Genomic DNA, 20,302 nt, shown 5'->3' with positions numbered 1-20,302 from the left:
TGCTATCTCTTTCTTTTTCTCTCTCTCTCTTGCTATGTCTCTCTTTCTTTCTCTCTCTCTCTCTCGGGTGGGGGGTGGCGGTGCGGGGGGGCTAAAGAAAAGTTTGGACAAAAAATATCTCTTCCTCCATTTCACTATTTCTCCCTCCCTCCCTCTTTCCTCCCTCCCTCTTTCCATTGTATCTCTCCCTCCCTCTTTCCTCCCTCCCTCCCTCTTTCCTTTCTATCTATTTTCTTTCTATCTCTCCCTCCCTCTTTCCATTGTATCTCTCCCTCCCTCTTTCCTCCCTCCCTCCCTCTTTCCTTTCTATCTCTCCCTCCCTCTTTCCTCCCTCCCTCCCTCTTTCCTTTCTATCTCTTTTCTTTCTATCTCTCCCTCCCTCTTTCCATTGTATCTCTCCCTCCCTCTTTCCTCCCTCCCTCTTTCATTTCTATCTCTCCCTCCCTCTTTCCTTTCTATCTCTTTTCTTTCTATCTCTCCCTCCCTCTTTTCTTTCTATCTCTCCCTCCATCTTTCCATTGTATCTCTCCCTCCCTCTTTCCTCCCTCCCTCTTTCCTTTCTATCTCTCCCTCCCTCTTTCCTTTCTATCTCTCCCTCCATCTTTCCTCCCTCGCTCTTTCCTTTCTATCTATTTTCTTTCTATCTCTCCCTCCCTCTTTCCATTGTATCTCTCCCTCCCTCTTTCCTTTATATCTCTCCCTCCCTCTTTCCTTTCTATCCTTCTCTCCGTCCCTCAGCGGTGGCAAAGAAGAAGGAAGGCAGGCTGCAGAGGGCACCGAGGACAAGAGCACTCGCTCGCCCTCTGACTTCCCTCCCTCGCTGCTGAAGGGACGAGCGCGGGCACGAGCGCGCGTGGGCACGCTGCAAGAAGTTTTTGTTTGTTTGTTTTTTTCCTTCCCCCGCCTCACAGGAGAGAGAGAGAAAGAAAGAAAGAGCGCAGCCAGGGAAAGCGGCCTCGAGCCGAGTGCGAACTGCAGGATGCGGCAAAGGACTCCTTGCCAACCAAAAAGGGGGTGGGGTGGTGAAGGCAAAGCCTGGGAGGCGGGGAAGGGAAGAGCGGGAGACCCCCAGACAGAACAGCTGAGGGGAAGGAAAGACGGAAGGAGGGAGGGATTGAGAAGCGAAGCCAGGGAGGGCTGAGAGAAAAGGGGAGCGGTGCGCGCGAGAGAGGGGCGGGGCGAGCATTTTATTTATTTATTTATTTATTTATTTATTATTTGGATTTGTATGCCGCCCCTCTCCGAAGACTCGGGGAGGCTCACAACAAGTGGAACAAATCATAAATAATCCGACAAATTTAAAATATTTGAAGATTTAAAAAACCCCATATACTAACAGACACACACACAAGCATACCATGTATAAATTAAACATGCCCAGGGGAAGATGTTTCAGTTCCCCCATGCCTGACGGCAAAGGTGGGTTTTAAGGAGTTTACGGAAGGCAGGAAGAGTAGGGGCAGTTCTAATCTCCGGGGGGAGTTGGTTCCAGAGGGTCGGTGCCGCCACAGAGAAGGCTCTTCCCCTGGGGCCCGCCAACCGACATTGTTTAGTTGACGGGACCCGGAGAAGGCCCACTCTGTGGGACCTAATCGGTCGCTGGGATTCGTGTGGCAGGAGGCATTCCTGAAACGGACGGAGAAAGCCCTCTCTCGCAGCGAAAGCGCTCCCAGCCAGGGGGCTGCGAGAGAGGGCATTCTCCGTCTGTTTCAGGAAAGCCCGCACCGGCAGCGCCCCGCCCAGCTGGAGCTTCCCTAGGAGCTCCGCGGCACACCTGGCTGTGTCTCGCGGCACACTAGTGTGCCACGGCACACCTGTTGGGAAACGCTGATCTAGGCTCTTTCCCATGTCTTCCAAGATTATTCTGACACCCCATGGCAGAATCACATATCAGTGGCAAGTCTTGCTTGGTCTCAGCAGAGCACAGTGGGACAAAATGGGAAACCGTGTTTCCTAATTTGTCTGCCTCCTCATGGGACCTTTCTGAAAGCAGGAGACAATTTTGGATAAATAAATGAAGGGTAAGAATGACTCAACAGAAACCTCTCTCTGGGACCTTTTTACAGATCGAGGGACCCGACAACAGCGAAAAACTAATTTGGTTGATTCCAATTTATCTGACTCTGCTCTCCATCAGCACCGCCGAAGCAGCTCAGAGCACAGTTCCTAGAAGGGCACGGTGAGCCTATCCCCCTTTTCCCCCCCTCTTGCTCCTTACATTCAAGAGCATGGGTATCCTGAAATTCCCAGCACAGAAGAATGTTACCTTTAGAGTAAACTTGTCCTTCTTCACTCTTTCTATGTCAAAAGATGTGACACTGTTAGTAGAAGAAGCAAGATATTGGGAGATTGTTGAAGAGTGGGGTAAAAATAAATAGTAAATAAGTAAATATTCATGCTAGCAGGCGAAAGAAATGGTAACATCGCCAAATGTCTTCATTTTGCCCCTAAGTTTTATGTTGCTACAATAGTGGAGCAAGGCATTGTTCATTTGGTTTGTAAAGTGCCCATCTCTAGTAGAGAAGCAAACAGAACCCCTCCCATTCATACAACTTTTACCTGTATATCAGGCAAAACTATTGGTTTCTTTCTTAGGTATGGAAGAAGAATCAAGATCCTAGAAAGAAGCTGGGTCATCTTTGGAGCTGAATTTTTGACAGTGGAGATAAAATTAAACCAAACTGCTTGGAAGAGACTTGGTTTGGTCATCACTGTGATAGAAAGCTGCCTTACATTAAGTCAGACCATTGATCTATCTAGATAAGTATTTGCATTGTATTGGCATCCTTTAGTCTCAAAAGACCATGGTATCATGCTCTGGACTCCCCAGAGCACAAATCCTGGGTAGGTTAATATGGAGGATAGACTGTTACCCAAGCAGCAGATCTCCCCTCTCCACATCTCTGAAATATTGCAATGGAATGGCAAAGGCCAATACAATTGATTCCAGCTACATCACAGGAGTTATTAGAATGTGGCTGTACACAGTTACGAACTGCTTCTGGGCCTCAGGCTCCGGATTTTGCCTCAAGGTTTACTCCTGAAGCCTTCTCCAATGATGGATATAGCCACAAGGCAGTAGAGGTTTGCAGTCAGAGTTTCCCTTCTCCTAGTGGTTGAGCAGGGCGTACTTCATGTCTTGCCATGCTCTTAGTGTACCACATTGCTTGCAGAGACTCCTTCATGACTTTTGACCTATTCTAGTAGGTTTCATCTGCTGAGTCTGCCAGAATTTGTCTTCACATGCTCGGGATAGACAAGTCCCTATCTCGCCGAAGGTCAATGACCCATCACCTACTCTCAGCCTGGTTTGACCAGCCTGTCGAAGCTGTTGCAAAGTTGTTGTGTATGTATTTTTGTGTATGTTGTATGTTGCATATGTGTATGTTGTGTATGTTATAAGTGGTGTATGTTGTGTATGTTGTTGCAAAGTTGTTATGTAACAGCTGTCCAAGCTGTTGCGAAATTGTTGTGTATGGAGTGTTCAGGGAAAAGATAGCAACTCTGGAGTAGGGGCATGTCATGTTCTTTTATGGCAGCTCATTTAGGGCAGCTTTTAGAGCAGCTTGTTCACCTTTGTTCCCCACCTGTCACTCAGCTCTCGCCTATGGTTCCTAGTAGCTGTAGCATGCGCAGCGGCCACACTCCGGGCAACAGATAAGTATTACCTACTGGAAATAACAATCAATGGATCTTCAGGTTTTCAGTCCATAAACTTTCCTGGTTTTACCTGGCGATACTAAAGGGATGGAAATAGAAACTAAGCCAATAACAATGACTAGCCAATAATCCTTAATTGTAATTTCTCATCTGCATCTTATCTCTGCTCTACACATTATCTATTAAACAGAGTGTTGCTGTTAGTGTTCCAATTAATTCACCCATAGAAATTAGAACCCAGGGGCAGGCAGATTCTTCAAAGAACAATTTTATTGGGTAGATCATATTGGTACAATTGGTAAAAGCAGATTCTAAAAGTTCCCATGGTTTTCACCTAATTAAATGTAAACATTTCTCCTTTATCCCCCAAGTCACTGGTCATGCTGTCCAGTCCAGGAGCTGGATGGTTGCTCGGTTACTTCACCCCTCCTCTGGCTATCCAGAAATTAAAGGAATAAAGAGATAAACTGTACAGGTAGTCCTCAATTTACGGCCACAATTCAGCCCAAAATTTCTGTTGTTAAGTGACACATTTGTTAAATGAGTTTTGCCCCATTTTAGGACCTTTTTTGCCTTGCCTTGTTAAGTGAATCACTGCAGTGGATAAGTTACTAACGTGATTGTTAAGTGAATCTGACTTCCCCAGCGACTTTATTTATTTATTAATTGGATTTGTAGGCCGCCCCTCTCCGAGGACTTTGCTTATCAAAAGGTCACAAAAGGTGATCACTTGACCTTGGGACACAGCAACTGCTCCTAAATATGGACCAGTTGTCAAGCATCTGAATTTTGATCACATGCTCCTGGGGATGCTGCAAAGGTCGTGAAAAATGGTCATAGGTTACTTTTTCCAGTGCTGTTGTAACTGAATGGTCACTAAATGGACTGTTGTAAGTCAAGGACTACCTGTATATACTTTATTTGCAAAAAATATTCTATTAACTTTTTCACAAATTCTAGCTATTCAGCAAAATACATTACGATGGAATTGGAAGCATAATCTGAAATATCAGGCCAACTGAGTTTTCAAAAGACACTATTTATTTTTCCTAACTTCACCAGATGATATCTAATATATTTAATGTAACAATTTTATTCCAGCTTTAAAGATTTTTTTTAAAAAAAATGAAAAAATGGAATGAGAAATTTTAAAATATTTGAACACATACTTGGAACAATGAGTCTTTCAAAACATTTTGTTTAAATTAAAATGTAAAATACTTCAAAATTGTGCTTGAAAATAAATTTGTTTAACTGGAATATTCATTGTTAACAAGAAGTATGACTTCACTTCTAACTGGGAATTTTTGGAAGGCAGCAGATTAGGGAAAAACCATTTACTAAAGAAAAAGTACAGTGGTACCTCGAGATACGAGTTTAATTCGTTCCGGACCTGGGCTCTTAAGTCGAGCAGCTCTTATCTCGAACGACTTTTCCCCATAGGAATTAATGTAAATAATTTTAATTGGTTCCAGCCCTCAAAAAACTCACAAAGTTAGTCTAAATTATGCAGAAAGACATGTTTTTAATGAAGAAATGTACATGTACATATAAATGAATAATGAAGTTTCTTTCACTTAACTTGTAAACTTTCTTAAACTTTTAAATTTACATATGTTCAACTTCTCTGCCACCCAATCCTGTAGGACAGAGGTCCCCAACCCTTTTTGCACCAGGGACCGGCTTTAAGCGATCAAGAGAGGAATGGGTGAATGAATGGACGGAGGGTGGGAAGGAAGGAAGGAAAGAGGGAAGGGACAGGAACAGAGGAAGGAAGCAAGGAAACTTATGAAAGGGGAGAGTAAGAGAGGAATGAGTGAAGGGAGGGAGGGAGGGAAGAAGGTGGGAAGGAGAAAGAAAAGAAGAAATAGAGGAAGGGAAGGTAAAAGAGAGAAAGAAAAAGAGCAAGAAAGAAAGAAAGAAAGAAAGGGGGAAGGGACAGGAACAGAGGAAGGAAGCAAGGAAACTTATGAAAGGGGAGAGTAAGAGAGGAATGAGTGAAGGGAGGGAGGGAGGGAAGAAGGTGGGAAGGAGAAAGAAAAGAAGAAATAGAGGAAGGGAAGGTAAAAGAGAGAAAGAAAAAGAGCAAGAAAGAAAGCTGCAAGCACCCCCCCGAGCCCCCCAGGCCGGCTGCAACCTTTTAAAACATGCGCGCCGCTTCGCAGCTGTCTCCTGAAGCTGAACGCGGAAGTTAGCGTTTGGCTTCAGGAGACAGCTCCTTGGCGCTTGTATCTCGAATTTGGGCTTGTAAGTAGAACAAAAATATCTCTCCCCTCCCAGCTCTTATCTCGAGTTGCTCTTAAGTAGAGCAGCTCTTATGTCGGGGTTCCACTGTAGTTGGTTTTACAGGATACTCTTCAATAATATAATGCAAGTGGAGTATGTGTCCATACCCGAATGGATATGAATATACAATTTACTGATTAGTGGTGATGTTGTGGCTTTTTGAAGGAGTAGGCTTCCTAATCTTGATTATGTCCAAGGAATGTTATTGAGTTATACTTTTATGCATAGAGTCTGTTCACATTTGGAATGGCACTTATGTATGAAATTTATGGCATACTCATTTTTGTTGTGTATTTTGGAGATCAGTAGCATCCTCTCCTTAAAATCCTATTCCTGACTTCTTCAGAGGGAAATGTTGTCCTCAGACTTTATGCTGACTAATCTTTTCTCATATACAGTGATACCTCTACTTAAGAACTTAATTCGTTCCGTGACCAGATTCTTAAGTAGAAAAGTTTGTATGTAGAAGCAATTTTTCCCATAGGAATCAATGTAAAAGCAAATAATGCATGCAAACTCATTAGGAAAGAAATAAAAACTTGGAATTTGGGTGGGAGGAGGAAGAGGAAGAAGAGGAGGAGGACAGTCATTGCCGAAGGAAGAAGGGAAGGTGAGGGGAATAAAAAAAAATCCAAAACTTTAAGGCTTAAAAAAAAAAAGGACTGTGAGGCGACAAGGAGAAGCACGCGCCTCCCTTACACCCAGTACAAGGCTGCCTCCTATATACTGCACCAGAGAGAGAAACCCAGGCGGCAGAAAGGGGGGAACCTCCCACTCCTTTGACTGAAAGACAGCTGCTGCTTCTACCTGCTTCCTCTTCCTTCCCATGCTGAAGGGCTCTCCTCTTGCTCGCTTGCTTTGTAGCCAGCGCCTTTCCTTCACTGTAGTGACTCTTCAGTTTGGCTGAAGCCGAGTTGATCTGGCCGGGGCAAAGCGCCCCTTTTTGCCTTTCCACACCCAGACATTCTGGAAGGCAACCTCGCACCGGGTGTATGGAAAGCAGTGCGAGGGAGTCACGACAGCGAAGTGGTTTATTCCCTGTCCAAGCGCCCAGAGAAAGGGAAACACTCCGTTCACTCTGGACTGCCAAAGCCTTCTTAAGCACCAATGAAAGGCTCCTCTGGCAGCCCAGAAAAGCCTGAGATGGCCGGTATTAAAGGGGTAATGGCAGGAAACTGGCTGGGCCTTTGTGCTGCTCTCAAATTTCTTGGGAAATTTTTCCTGGCTCGGGTTCTTAAGTAGAAAATGATTCTTGAGAAGAGGCAAAAAAATCTTGAACACCTGGTTCTTATCTAGAAAAGTTCTTAAGTAGAGGCATTCTTAGGTAGAGGTACCACTGTATATCTCTAGCCATGGTTTGCTGCGATCTTGTATGCCGCCCCGAGTCTATGGAGAGGGGTAGCATACAAATCTAATAAATAAATAAATAAACTACCTGTAATCTCCCATCACACACAAATTTGATTCATTCCAGCAGCAAGGATAACTTCTAAGAACTGAAGAACTGCAAAATGTAAGTTGTTTCCCTGAACGCTCCTAAGAACATTATTTTAACCTTTAGGTCCGTGATGGCAAACCTACAGCATGCGGAGCCATATCAGTGGGTATGTGAGCTCAGGTCTGGCGTGCATGTATGCACTGGCCAGCTGATTTTTGGGTCTTCTGGGCCCACTGAGAGTTGGGAACAGCCTGTTTTCAGCCTCTGGAAAGTGTTGTAGTTGGCTCTGGCCCAGCTCCTGTCCCAGGGAATGTTGAGGTAGATGCAGGGGAAACTTCAACAAGTCATAAGCCTGTGTTATTGCCGACAGAGTCAGTTCAGAGTTTAGTTTCCTCGGATGAAGAAGAAGGTGGGAGTGACTTGGAAGAGGGGGGCATGGCACACAGACCAGGCAGTCAATCTCCATTATCTTCCATTGATTCAGATGAAGACGTCTTGGACCCACGCAAGCGCAGAATTATGCGTAGATCAAGTAAGGACATATTACTGGAGATAAGAGAGGCTGTGTTTGGGTGGAGCTCCAGTAATTAGGGCTGCTGCTATAAATAGCAGGGTGTGGGTTTGGCCGTTGTGGAAGAGTATCTGATCGCAGTTCTTCAGGAATCATGCCTTGACTTTGTTTGTTGATTTTTCATGTCTTTGAAACCAACGCAGAGCAAAGTGTGTGGGTGTTTCACATCGTGGAAGAAGAAGGGGTGTGAAGTTTCTTCACAGCTGCTAGCTAAGTACTTAATGACTGCTTAAGGTTAATTGTACAGACTACCCGGTTGTTTTAGGATGAGTGCTCTTTGCAATACAAAAAGAGTGCTCAGTTTATTTTGAATTTTGTGATAAAGAACATTGTTTTGAATTTTCAAACGTGTGTGTGTCTGAAATTTGTATCCTTGAATTTTCAGGAGGCTCCTACCAGAGAGCCCGGCAGAACAGAAGGAGTGGGGGGAACCGTTTTCCCCCCTCCCCAAGCTTCTAGAAAGGCTCTGGAGCTTGGAGAGAGCAAAATCATGGGCCTTTCAATTCAACTGGAAGTCAGCAAATGTTACATCTTCAACCTCCAAAGGACCTCTGGGGGAGTGGCGAAGGTTGTTTTTGCCCTCCCCAGGCTCCTAGAAAGGCTCTGAAGCCTGGGGAGAACCAAAAACAGGCATGCCATCACGTGCCGGGACCGGGGTGGGTGGGGGTGTTTCACACACACATGCATGGTGGAGTGCATGGAATTATAGGTGTGGGCACATATGTGTGTGACACCCCCGGCAATCGCCCCTCCTTTGGCACGCAAACCAAAAATGGTTCGCCATTATTCGCCATCACTGTTTTAGATTATTCCTGCTTCAAAGAGAGATTTTCTGCTCTGTTTGAAGCCTAGTTTGATTTTTCTGCTTGGGCATTTTTCACGCTTCCATAATGATCTCTCCTTTCTCTGGATTAGACTCCCAAATGTGGTTGTCATGAGATTCTCTTAATTTACAGCATCTATTTTAAAGCATTTACTCAATATTTTCATTATGAAATTGCTGCAAAACAGTGAGGAGATCTTTGTGATTGTCTGTCTCAGATGTGGCTTAAGACCTTTCTACCTGATCTGTTAATTATAGGATGGTTTGTTTTATATAGGAAAAGATGGGGAACCAGGTTTTTTTTTTTAAGTGAATTCTGCCATACACATATGACTGTCTCCTGGCAATCAAATTCTCTAGTATAGTGATGGCTAATCTTTTTGTCGCTGAGTGTCATACGCATGTGTGCACGCACACATAATGCAATATTTACAAAACCTCCATGTGCCCCACCCCCTGGCGTATGCATGCATAATCCCCATGTGCTCAGCCCCTGTGCATGCGTCCTCCATCCATCCCATCACCACACATGCGCATGACCCCATGCATGAATGCATGACCTGTGCATGAGTATACCAACTCCCATGCATGCCCTGCACCTCTACATGTGCATGTGACCCTTTTTTTTTTTTTTTGGAAAATAAATTTATTAAATATATACAATAAAAACCAAATACAGAAAGACAAAAGAGAGATGCATATTGTACATTTTTACACTCTACTTATGTAGTAATTGGGGAGTGGGAGAAGGGTGTTGTGAAGGGAGGGAAGTAGATATAGAAGGAAGGGGGATAGGGAAAAGAAGGGGGGGATAGAGAAGCGAAAACCAGCGTTAGAGCTGGGTCTTTCATGATTTGCGGCCTGTAGTTTGAGCTCGTAGTTGGTGTGTTTTACCCTAAGGCTTTATCGATATGTTTTGAATGTAGTTTTTAGTGCCAATATATATACTGTAGTTCATTTAGGGGTTTATTTTCTTTGTAAAGTTGGAGTTCGTGTCGATCGATGTTTACAGTTTGTTGTTTCAATTTGATGTTATGATTTGTGATGTAAATTGCTATTTTTTCAAGTTGTTTTTGTTGGATATTTTTCTTGATGAATAATTTTTAGATAATTCCTTTTTTTTAACCAGAGGTACCATTTATCCCAAGCTTTGTAGAAATCTGTCTCATCCTTGTTTTGCAGTTCCATTGTTAGTTTGGACATTTCTGCGCATTCCATTATTTTAATCAAGAGTGATAGAGTAGTTGGGTTTTTTTCTTGCTTCCAAAATTGTGCATATAAAATCCGTGCGGCTGTAATAATATGGATTATAATATATCTGTTTTCTTTACTAAAATTTTGTCTTGTGATTCCTAGTAGAAATAGTTCGGGTTTCGCATGGATAGTCTGAGAAGTAATTTGTTCTAGTATAGTTTTAATTTTTTCCCAATATTTTTGGGTGGTTTCACATGTCCACCAGATGTGGTAATATGTACCTGGTTTTTCTCTGCATTTCCAACATAATGGTGATAGATTTGGATACATTTTTGCAAGTCTACCAGGTGGCAAGTGCCATCTGTAGAACATTTTATAATGGTTTTCCTTATATGAGGTTGCCATCGTTGATTTATAGTTAGCAGTCCAAATTTTTTCCCATTCGTTTAAATAAATTGTGTACCCAAAGTTTTGTGACCATGCTATCATGGTTCCTTTAACTATTTCTTCAACAGTATCGTGTTGAAGGAGGATATTGTATATATTTGATATTTGCTTTTTTTGTGGACCAAAAATTATTTTATCGAGGGGGTTATTTTTTTGGAAGTCTGATTTGTTCTTATCTTCATTATATTTTGATTTTATTTCTAGGTAGTGTAACCAATCTACTTTAATACCTTTTTCCATGAGTTTTTGCTTAGGGATTAGTTCATTATTTTCGTTTAGTAGTTGGTCGTATGTTATAATTTTATCAGGGGTTAATGCATTCGGGTATATAATGGCTTCTGTTGGTGAAATCCATTTTGGGATGCAGAGGTAGTGGTTTTTTTTAATGAAGTGCCAGGTGTTAATTAAGGTTTTTCGGATGTAGTGTGATCTGAAATATGTTGGTATTTTATCTATGTCTGTCATCAGAAACTTGTGCCACCCGGATTGAAGGTCATAGCCTTCAAGTGTTAATATTCTAGAATTTTTAAGTATTATCCATTCTTTCAGTAGGTTTACAATTGAGGCATGGTAGTATAGTTCCATGTTTGGTAACCCAAATCCACCCCTTGACCTATGGTCTTGTAGGTACTTAAGTTTTATCCTGGCCTTTTTTTTTGTCCATATGAATTTGCGAATTTTTTTGTGTAAGTTTTTGAAAAAGGTCCTATTTAGTTTAATGGGTGCAGTTTGGAAAAGGTATAGAAATCTAGGAAGTATATTGCTTTTAATTACAGCAATTTTCCCCATTATAGAGAGTGGGAGTTTCGACCATCTGCAAAAATCTTTGTCCATTTCATTGATTAGTTTATCGTAATTGTCTTTCTTGATATTGCTGCAATTTGCGGTAATCCATAATCCTAAGTATTTTACTTTTTTGGCGGTTTTTATTTTGGTGGATTCTTCTAATTTCGATATCTGCTGTTTTGTCATATTTTTTGTTATCATTTTTGTTTTTTCTCTATTAATTTTTAATCCAGCAATCTCTCCAAATTTATTTATTTCATTAATTAGGATAGGTGCAGATTTTAAGGGGTCTTGTACAATGAACACCATGTCATCAGCAAAAGCTTGAAGTTTATAGTGTTCATTTTTAATTTTTAATCCTTGGATTTCCTTATTGTGTCTTATTTTATTTAGTAGAACTTCTAGTGCAAAGATAAAAATCAGGGGGGCTAAGGGACAGCCCTGCCTCACTCCTTTTTTTATACTTATTGTTTCTGTCATATCATTGTTTATCAGTATTTTGGCTGTTTGTATTGAGTATATAGTTTTAATGAGTTCTGTAAATTTATTACCAAATTGCATTGACGCTATTTGTGTTGTAAAGAATTGCCAGTATAAACTATCAAAAGCTTTCTGTAGATCTACGAATAGGAATGCTACTGGTTTATCTATGTTTTTATCGTAGTATTCTAAAGAGTCCAAAATAATCCTTGTGTTTGTTGTTATGTTTCTTGCCGGAAGGAAGCCATTTTGGTCTGTATGTATTCTAACAGTTAATATTTGTTTAAATCTTTCGGCTATGATGGATGCAAAGATTTTATAATCTGAGTTAAGCAGGGATATTGGACGATAATTTTGAATGTGAGCTCTATTTTGTGTATCTTTAGGTATTAAAGTTATGTAGGCCTCGTTCCAGGAGGAAGGAAGTTTTGAACCCTCGAGAATTTCATTAACAAGGGGTAACATTATAGGCTCCAGAATTTCTTGAAATTGCTTATAGAATTCGGCAGGTATACCGTCTGTGCCCGGGGTTTTATTATTTTTTTGTTTTGTAATTGCACTAGTTAGTTCCATTGATGTTATTTTGTCATTTAGCATATCCTGATCTTCCTTATTTATTTTTTCTGTATTTTCTAAGTTCTTGAATAGATTATTTATTAATTGTTCATTTACGTCATCTTTTTTATATAATTCCTCAAAGAAAGATTTAATTATTTGTTTTTTATCGCTGAGTGTTGTTTTTAAAGCATCTGTATGATCATATAATGCCTCTATAATTTTATCTGCTTTTTGGTGAGCGAGTTTTGAGGCTAACCATCGCCCAGGTTTGTTTGCAAATTCAAAGTGCTTTTGTTTGGCAATCCTTAATTTATGTGAGAGTTCTTCTTGAGTTTGCAGGTTTATGTAATGTTTTGTAATATTCAATTCTCCTAAAATTTCGGCGTTGTCTGGTTTCATTTGTAGGGTTTTTTCAAGGTTCTGAAGTTTTATTTTTAGTGTGGATAGGCTGTTTTGTTTCTGTTTTTCTTTGTATTTTGGTATGCAATATAGGTTCCTCGCACATAGGCTTTCATTGTGTCCCATAGGCTTTGTGTGGAAGTGTTACCATCATTGTTAATTTGGAGAAACTCACCCAATTGTTGTTTTAACATTTTTTGAAAGTTTTCTTCTTTAAATATTGTTTGGTTCATAGTCCATCGTCTTGAATGGTTATTAGTTGAATCTCTCCATTTCAACAATATGGGGTTATGATCTGCCCAGGAGTTTGGAAGTATTTGTATGTCTGTTACTTCATTGATAAATTCTAAATCAGCCCAGGCCATATCAATGCGGGACCATGACTTGTGAGGAAAAGAGAAAAAAGTATATTGTCTATTGTTTGGATTAAAGTGACGCCATATGTCTTTTAGTGCTAATTCAGTTGTAAGTTGTTCAAAAGTTGTCGGTAGTTGTTTTCTCTTTTTCATTTGCTTAGTGCTTTTATGATCCTTTTTCCTGTCTAATATTGCATTGAAGTCGCCTGTTATTATTATATTTGTTAAGTTTAATTCCGTGATTTTTTGATGTAGCTTTGCATAAAAAGTGGATTGATTTATTGTGGGAGCATAGATTGCGATTATATGTATTTTTTTTGTTCCTGATATAATTTGTACTATTAATATCTGTCCGTTGTCGTCTGTGTAAATTAGTTTAGGGTTAAGTTTAGGTTTAATGTATAGTACTACTCCTCTTTTCTTGACTTCAGCAAGGGATGAGAAGATTTCTCCAAGCTTGGGATGGTTTAAGATTAATTGGTCTTGTTTTTTTACATGCGTTTCTTGGAGACAGATTATATCTGCTTTTTGTTGTTCAATTTTGTAGAATGTTTTTTTCCTTTTACTAGGAGAGTTGAGGCCGTTGATATTGATAGAGAATAGTCTTATTTCATTATTTGGTAAGGGTTTTTTGTGATGTAGGTTAGTTTGCTGGTTCTCTTCTTTTCTCCTTTCTCGCCTCCGCTTGAGATCTTGTTGTTGGGCCGTCTCTGCCATATTCTTCCGTTAATTTAAGTCCAGTTTCCTTATCTGCGAGAGTGTCTTCAGAGCTGATTTCATCCAGGCTAGATTTATCTTTTGATTCTTGCTCCCTAATACATTCCTCATCTACCTTTTTGATGACTTGATCGTAAAAGTCTCTTGCATCTTCTGTCGAGGTTATTTTGTATTTTTTGTCAATTAAGGAGATAAGCATGCCCTCAGGTGTCAGCCATCTAAATGGTATCTTGTTTCTGTTGAGTTTATTAGCTAGGGTTTGATAGGGTTTCCGCTTTTCACGCACTCGTCTAGGAACTTGACGAAGGACTATGATCTCTTTTCCTTTATATGATGGAGGATTTTCCTTTGACATATTGTAGATTTCATCTCTTATAGTACGCTTAGTGAATCTAATATGTACTTCCCTGGGTAGGCGATTTCTTTTTGCGTAACTTGTAGATAATCTGTAAATTTCATCCATTTGTTGATACATTTCCTGTGGGGTTTTATTTGTGATGGGTGCAAGAATTTCTGACATAATCTGAGGCAGGTTCTCTTCACTTGATTCGCTAATATTCTGGAACCTCAAGAAGAATGCTGATTTTTCAAGCTCAAGATTTAAAATGGCCTCTTCCAGATTTTTATTGATGTATTCTGTCCTACTTTCTGCGTATTGCAACCTGGTTTCCATTCTATCATTTTGTTCCTCAATTTTTTGAATTTTTTTCATCATTCTGTGTGAGGGTTCCATGCATCATCGCTCTGAAGCCTGGGGAGAACCAAAAACAGGCATGCCATCACGTGCCGGGACCGGGGTGGGTGGGGGTGTTTCACACACACATGCATGGTGGAGTGCATGGAATTATAGGTGTGGGCACATATGTGTGTGACACCCCCGGCAATCGCCCCTCCTTTGGCACGCAAACCAAAAATGGTTCGCCATTATTCGCCATCACTGTTTTAGATTATTCCTGCTTCAAAGAGAGATTTTCTGCTCTGTTTGAAGCCTAGTTTGATTTTTCTGCTTGGGCATTTTTCACGCTTCCATAATGATCTCTCCTTTCTCTGGATTAGACTCCCAAATGTGGTTGTCATGAGATTCTCTTAATTTACAGCATCTATTTTAAAGCATTTACTCAATATTTTCATTATGAAATTGCTGCAAAACAGTGAGGAGATCTTTGTGATTGTCTGTCTCAGATGTGGCTTAAGACCTTTCTACCTGATCTGTTAATTATAGGATGGTTTGTTTTATATAGGAAAAGATGGGGAACCAGGTTTTTTTTTTAAAGTGAATTCTGCCATACACATATGACTGTCTCCTGGCAATCAAATTCTCTAGTATAGTGATGGCTAATCTTTTTGTCGCTGAGTGTCATACGCATGTGTGCACGCACACATAATGCAATATTTACAAAACCTCCATGTGCCCCACCCCCTGACGTATGCATGCATAATCCCCATGTGCTCAGCCCCTGTGCATGCGTCCTCCATGCATCCCATCACCGCACATGCGCATGACCCCATGCATGAATGCATGACCTGTGCATGAGTATACCAACTCCCATGCATGCCCTGCACCTCTACATGTGCATGTCACCCTTGTGTGTGCAACCCGCACATGCACATGCATCTCGCCTCTTGTGCATGCATGATAGACCCAAAAATCAGCTGGCCGGCAGGAGGCGCACGTTCATGCATGGTGAAACTAAGCTGGGGTGGCAGCCTGTGTGCCACCTGTGGCTCACGTGTAATAGGTTCACCACCTCTAGTACTACCATTACTCTTGTGACAGCTGTAGAACAATGTTAATTTAAAGTTTGTTATGAATACACATACATAATTTGCCAGGATCAGCAAATGGCAAATTAACATTTGTTAATCTGGAACGGTTACATTAGCTGTCTTTAAAAATCTCATAGATTTGAACATATCAAACAAAGGTATTTTTAGAGGCAGTCTAAGTAAAGTTTTTCAGCAATAAAAAAAATAGAATAACGATTTGGAGAATAGATTTTTCTATTTTACAAACTCATGAAGTAAAATACCTAGAGAATGGTAGAGCTTTTCTCCAATATAATTGAAGTAAACTGAGCAAAACTGAAGCAAACTGAGTCTTTAGACAAGGGGCGGTATACAAATCTAATAAATAAAATAAATAAGTGCACAACGGTTTTGATAACCAAGGCCACATTTTTCATGGGATGGTGTGGAGATGGGCACCGAGAGGCTGCAGAATGAACAGAATACCTCACATGGACTGTGGAGGAAACTTTCTGACTTTCAAACTGAATTATGCTTGAAGGTTGGACCCAGATTATTGGGTAAATTACTTACAGTGTAAACTTCTCAGAGTGCTGTAAACACTATGGCATATACAGTAAGTCTGCTATTGTTTTTGCTATTTTAGGGCTTGTGCTCAGTATTCATGAATTTCCCCTTTGAGGGAGGCTCAAAGGGGTTTGAGGGCCACAAAAAGAGGGCTCAGGGACCATTATTTGCTCTCCCCAGATATAAAAGATGGCTTTTAAATGCCATGTACTATTGGCATTTTTGACAGTGCGATCACCATGTTTCCATTTCCCTCTGCAACAAAGCAACCAAACTCTTACTGTCGCAAAAGTAAATAGAGGAAATATACCGTATTTTCCGGCGTATAAGACGACTGGGCGTATAAGACGACCCCCTAACTTTTCCAGTTAAAATATAGAATTTGAGATATACTCGCCGTATAAGACTACCCCTCTTCTGTACATCATAGACCTGACTGAGTCTAGGTCTATGATGTACTTGCATTGAGAAAAAATCATTTCTGAACATGATAACAGAATATTTTAATTACTAATGATGAAGATCTTATTGTTAAAATTATGAATGAATTATTTAGAGAGAGAGAGCCAAGTGGGAGCACTCTTCTGTCTATCTCTCCATATGTCTCTGTCTATCTGTCTTGTCTGCCTCTCATATTTCTCCTCACCACAATTAAGTTTATTATTATAACTCATCATAATTTGTCAACACAAAAAGGTGAACCTGGCTATTTTCCTTTCTCCTACCATCTATTCTGCAGGTATCTTTCAGTCTAACATGCAGCATGCTGACACCTATGTGAGAATCTATTATGGAATGAGAATCTGTATGTGATATCATGATATCGCAATCCAAACAGCCCATCCATTTTTTCCTCTTTCCGCACTTTCTGTCTTTATCCTCTTGCAATGTCACTTAAACAGATTTTAACTTGTCGGGTTTAATTAGTGACCCTGCCAATTTTCAGTACTGTGCAGTGTGCTATGATACAGAGCAGGGTGAATAATATGACCTCAGCTTTTAAAGTTATTTTAAAATGTTGCCTAAGAAATATGAAAAGATGATTCTTTTTGGAGGAAAAGTACATTTTCAATGGTTAAACATAAGAACAAATACAAACAGGCAGAAATAAATGCATCCAGTTTAACATTCAATCATTTCCCTGGCTCTTTTTATTGAAATGAACAAGTTCATACATTCAATTTTGCAACCACTAATAATGTTGGTCAAGTAGGTACAAAAATACCTGGGGAAATGATCAAAGTCTTTCTCTCTCCCCCTCTCTCTCCCTCTCTTTCTCTCTTGCTATCTCTCTTTCTCTCTTTTTTTTTGCTTTCTCTCTTTCTCTCCCCCTCTCTCTCCTTCTCTTACTATCTCTTTCTCTCTCTTTCTGTCTCCCCTCTCTCCCTCTCTCTCTCCCTCTCTTGCCATCTCTTTCTCTCCCTCTCTCTTTCTCTCTCCCTCTCTTGCTATCTCTTTCTCTCTTTCTTTCCCCCCTCTCTCCCTCTCTCTCTCTCTCCCTCTGTTGCTATCCCCCCTCTCTCTTTCTCTCTCTCCCTCTCTTGCCATCTCTTTCTCTCCCTCTCTCTTTCTCTCCCTCTCTTGCTATCTCTTTCTCTCTTTCTTTCCCCCCTCTCTCCCTCTCTCTTTCTCTCTCTCCCTCTGTTGCTATCCCCCCTCTATCTTTCTCTCTCTCCCTCTCTTGCTATCTCTTTCTTTCTCTTTCTGCCCCCTCTCCCTCTCTCTTTCTCCTTCTCTTTCTCCCTCTGTTGCTATCCCCCCTCTCTCTTTCTCTCTGTCCCTCTGTTGCTAACCCCCCCTCTCTCTCCCTCTCTTGCTATCTCTTTCTCTCCCCCCCTCTCTCCATCTTTTTTTCTCTCAGTAGCGGCAGCAGGGTGATCAGCTGTGAGGCGGAGCTACGGAACTGAGGCACAGACGGCGGCGTGTGGGTGGGCGATTCTTCCCCGGCCGGACAGGCAGCGTGTGAGCGAGCCTGCGCTCCGTTCAGGCTCGCCCAGCTGGGAGGCGGTGTTCGCGCCCCCCCAGCTGAAACTGACGTCCGGCCGGGGCGATTCTTCCCCGGCCGGACAGGCAGCGTGTGAGCGAGCCTGCGCTCCGTTCAGGCTCGCCCAGCTGGGAGGCGGTGTTCTCGCCCCCCCCAGCTGAAACTGAGGTCCGGCCGGGGCGATTCTTCCCCGGCCGGACAGGCACGCTTGTGCTACCAAAGGCAGCGTGTGGGCGGGCCTGCGCTCGGCTCAGGCTCGCCCAGCTGGGAGGCGGTATTCTTGCCCCCCCCCAGCTGAAACTGAGGTCCGGCCGGGGCGATTCTTCCCCGGCCGGACAGGCACGCTTGTGCAGCCAAAGGCAGCGTGTGGGCGGGCCTGCGCTCGGCTCAGGCTCGCCCAGCTGGGAGGCGGTATTCTCGCCCCCCCCCAGCTGAAACTGAGGTCCGGCCGGGGCGATTCTTCCCCGGCCGGACAGGCACGCTTGTGCTGCCAAAGGCAGCATGTGGGCGGGCCTGCGCTCGGCTCAGGCTCGCCCAGCTGGGAGGCGGTATTCTCGCCCCCTCCAGCTGAAACTGAGGTCCGGCCGGGGCGATTCTTCCCCGGCCGGACAGGCACGCTTGTGCTGCCAAAGGCAGCGTGTGGGCGGGCCTGCGCTCGGCTCAGGCTCGCCCAGCTGGGAGGCGGTGTTCTCGCCCCCCCCCAGCTGAAACTGAGGTCCGGCCGGGGCGATTCTTCCCCGGCCGGACAGGCACGCTTGTGCTGCCAAAGGCAGCGTGTGGGCGGGCCTGCGCTCGGCTCAGGCTCGCCCAGCTGGGAGGCGGTGTTCTCGCCCCTCTCAGCCATCGCAAATAGGCGCCACTGTCCTATATCCGGCGTACAAGACGACCCCCCACTTTGGAAAAGATTTTCAGGGGTTAAAAAGTCGTCTTATACGCCGGAAAATACGGTAGATGTCTGAAATTGCGCATCGATCTTTCAAGCAATTTTATAAAAGATTTTTCTTGATAAAATTGACAGAAAAATGCAAGCCAAATGTCTTGTTTCTTACGATTGGGTATGTAGGGTCTCCTGCTCGAGCAGGGGCTTGATGACCTGTAAAGTCCCTTCCACCTCTAATAATAAATAAACATGCATAGCATAATTCACTATCACTGTTCTAGATTATTTCAATAAATTAATGTTATCTCTGAATTACATTTTCTTTAACTAGTAATTCATGTTTTTATGTATAATCTGACTGAGTTTGAAATGTGTGCATTCAATAATTGTAGTTAAAGCACGCTTGGCAACAAATTTAGATTATTAGTGCTTCATTTTTCGTGTAGTACTAATCATTGGTAGAAATATGAGGCCAGTTGTCAGAGTATATTACAGGGAAGCTCAATTCAAAGAAGCAACAACAGAGCTGCCTTGTTTAGAATTGGAAGTGAGGCTTTGATTTATTGATTTTAGCTGAGCCTTCTTGATTGTGCGACTCTCACCCATCTGACCCAGAAGAGAAACAGCCAGCATTTCATTGAATAGCCCCTCTTGAAGCATTCTCCTTCCCTCCATCTCCTCCCTTTGTGTGTGTGTGCCCGCATATGTGAATTCATATGTATGTGTTGTACTCCTCTCTCTCCCTCCCTCATTCCAGCTGCTAATGCAAAATAAGGTTTCATCCAGCAACCCAGGGTCTAATTACAGTATTGGCGTAATCAGCGTGGATTCCTTGCTCCGTCTGGCAGACTGTTAAAATTGCTTACCGAAGAGAAGGAGGAGGAGACAAGAACTGAGGTGGTCCGAGGAAGCCATGGCTGCTGCCTAAAAAGCCACTCCTACAGACAGAAGGTGAGAGATGTAATGGCTGGGCTACGGGGGGATTTTCCTGGTGGTTTGCAATATCTGTCTGTGTTCTCCATTGCTGCTTTGCCTATTCATACTAGTATTATTACAGTTTTGACAACTGCAGTTCTGTGTGTGTCTATGTGTGTGTGCATGCGTGCGCATGCATGTTTTAAAACACTGTGTTGCTAAGCTACTCTCTTTGAATGCTGAATGTATCAATTCACTGCACACACATGCCTACAAATGTACACCTTCTTGCTAGCCTGAATGCTGTTTGCAGCAAAATGGTCATTGATGCCATTGGCAAAACCACGGAGGCAGAGGGTACCACTTTACTTCAGCTGGGCTCAGAGGGTTGATGGGTTGCCATGGATGTGGGTCACTTGCCAAAGAGGGCAGGAAGCCCATAAATCTTGCAGCTGGATTCTTACCACACTGGTTACAGTGCTAGAGAAATTGGAC

At 42.4% G+C, this 20,302-nt stretch overlaps 2 protein-coding genes across 16 annotated transcripts in view; both read left to right on the top strand.

The window, feature by feature from the left end:
• CCDC159 (coiled-coil domain containing 159) overlaps positions 1 to 4,920 on the top strand; it is a 49,836-nt gene extending 44,916 nt beyond the window's left edge. For all 4 annotated transcript variants that reach the window (XR_011558184.1, XM_070741724.1, XM_070741726.1 and 1 more), the window contains 2 exons: positions 2,067 to 2,179; positions 2,596 to 4,920. Coding sequence is in view for 3 of the 4 variants with exons in the window: in XM_070741724.1 (XP_070597825.1) it covers positions 2,067 to 2,170 (104 nt within the window). In the remaining variant the exon portion in view is untranslated. The remainder of the gene's footprint in view (positions 1 to 2,066; positions 2,180 to 2,595) is intronic.
• Positions 3,258 to 20,302, top strand: part of PLPPR2 (phospholipid phosphatase related 2) — a 57,030-nt gene continuing 39,985 nt past the window's right edge. For 3 of the 12 annotated variants that reach the window (XM_070741707.1, XM_070741697.1, XM_070741695.1), the window contains exons 1-2: positions 6,605 to 8,169; positions 19,650 to 19,843. The gene's annotated coding sequence lies outside the window, so the exon portion shown is untranslated. Of the gene's footprint in view, positions 3,347 to 6,604; positions 8,170 to 10,623; positions 19,844 to 20,302 lie in introns of those variants that run through there. The other 9 variants (XM_070741693.1, XM_070741694.1, XM_070741702.1 and 6 more) reach the window with 9 other exon arrangements.

The sequence above is a fragment of the Erythrolamprus reginae genome, chromosome 2 (assembly GCF_031021105.1).
Source record: "Erythrolamprus reginae isolate rEryReg1 chromosome 2, rEryReg1.hap1, whole genome shotgun sequence".
Taxonomy (NCBI): Eukaryota; Metazoa; Chordata; class Lepidosauria; order Squamata; family Dipsadidae; genus Erythrolamprus; species Erythrolamprus reginae.
Note: the sequence above shows the minus strand (reverse complement) of the source record. Positions and strands in the feature narration are given on the sequence as shown.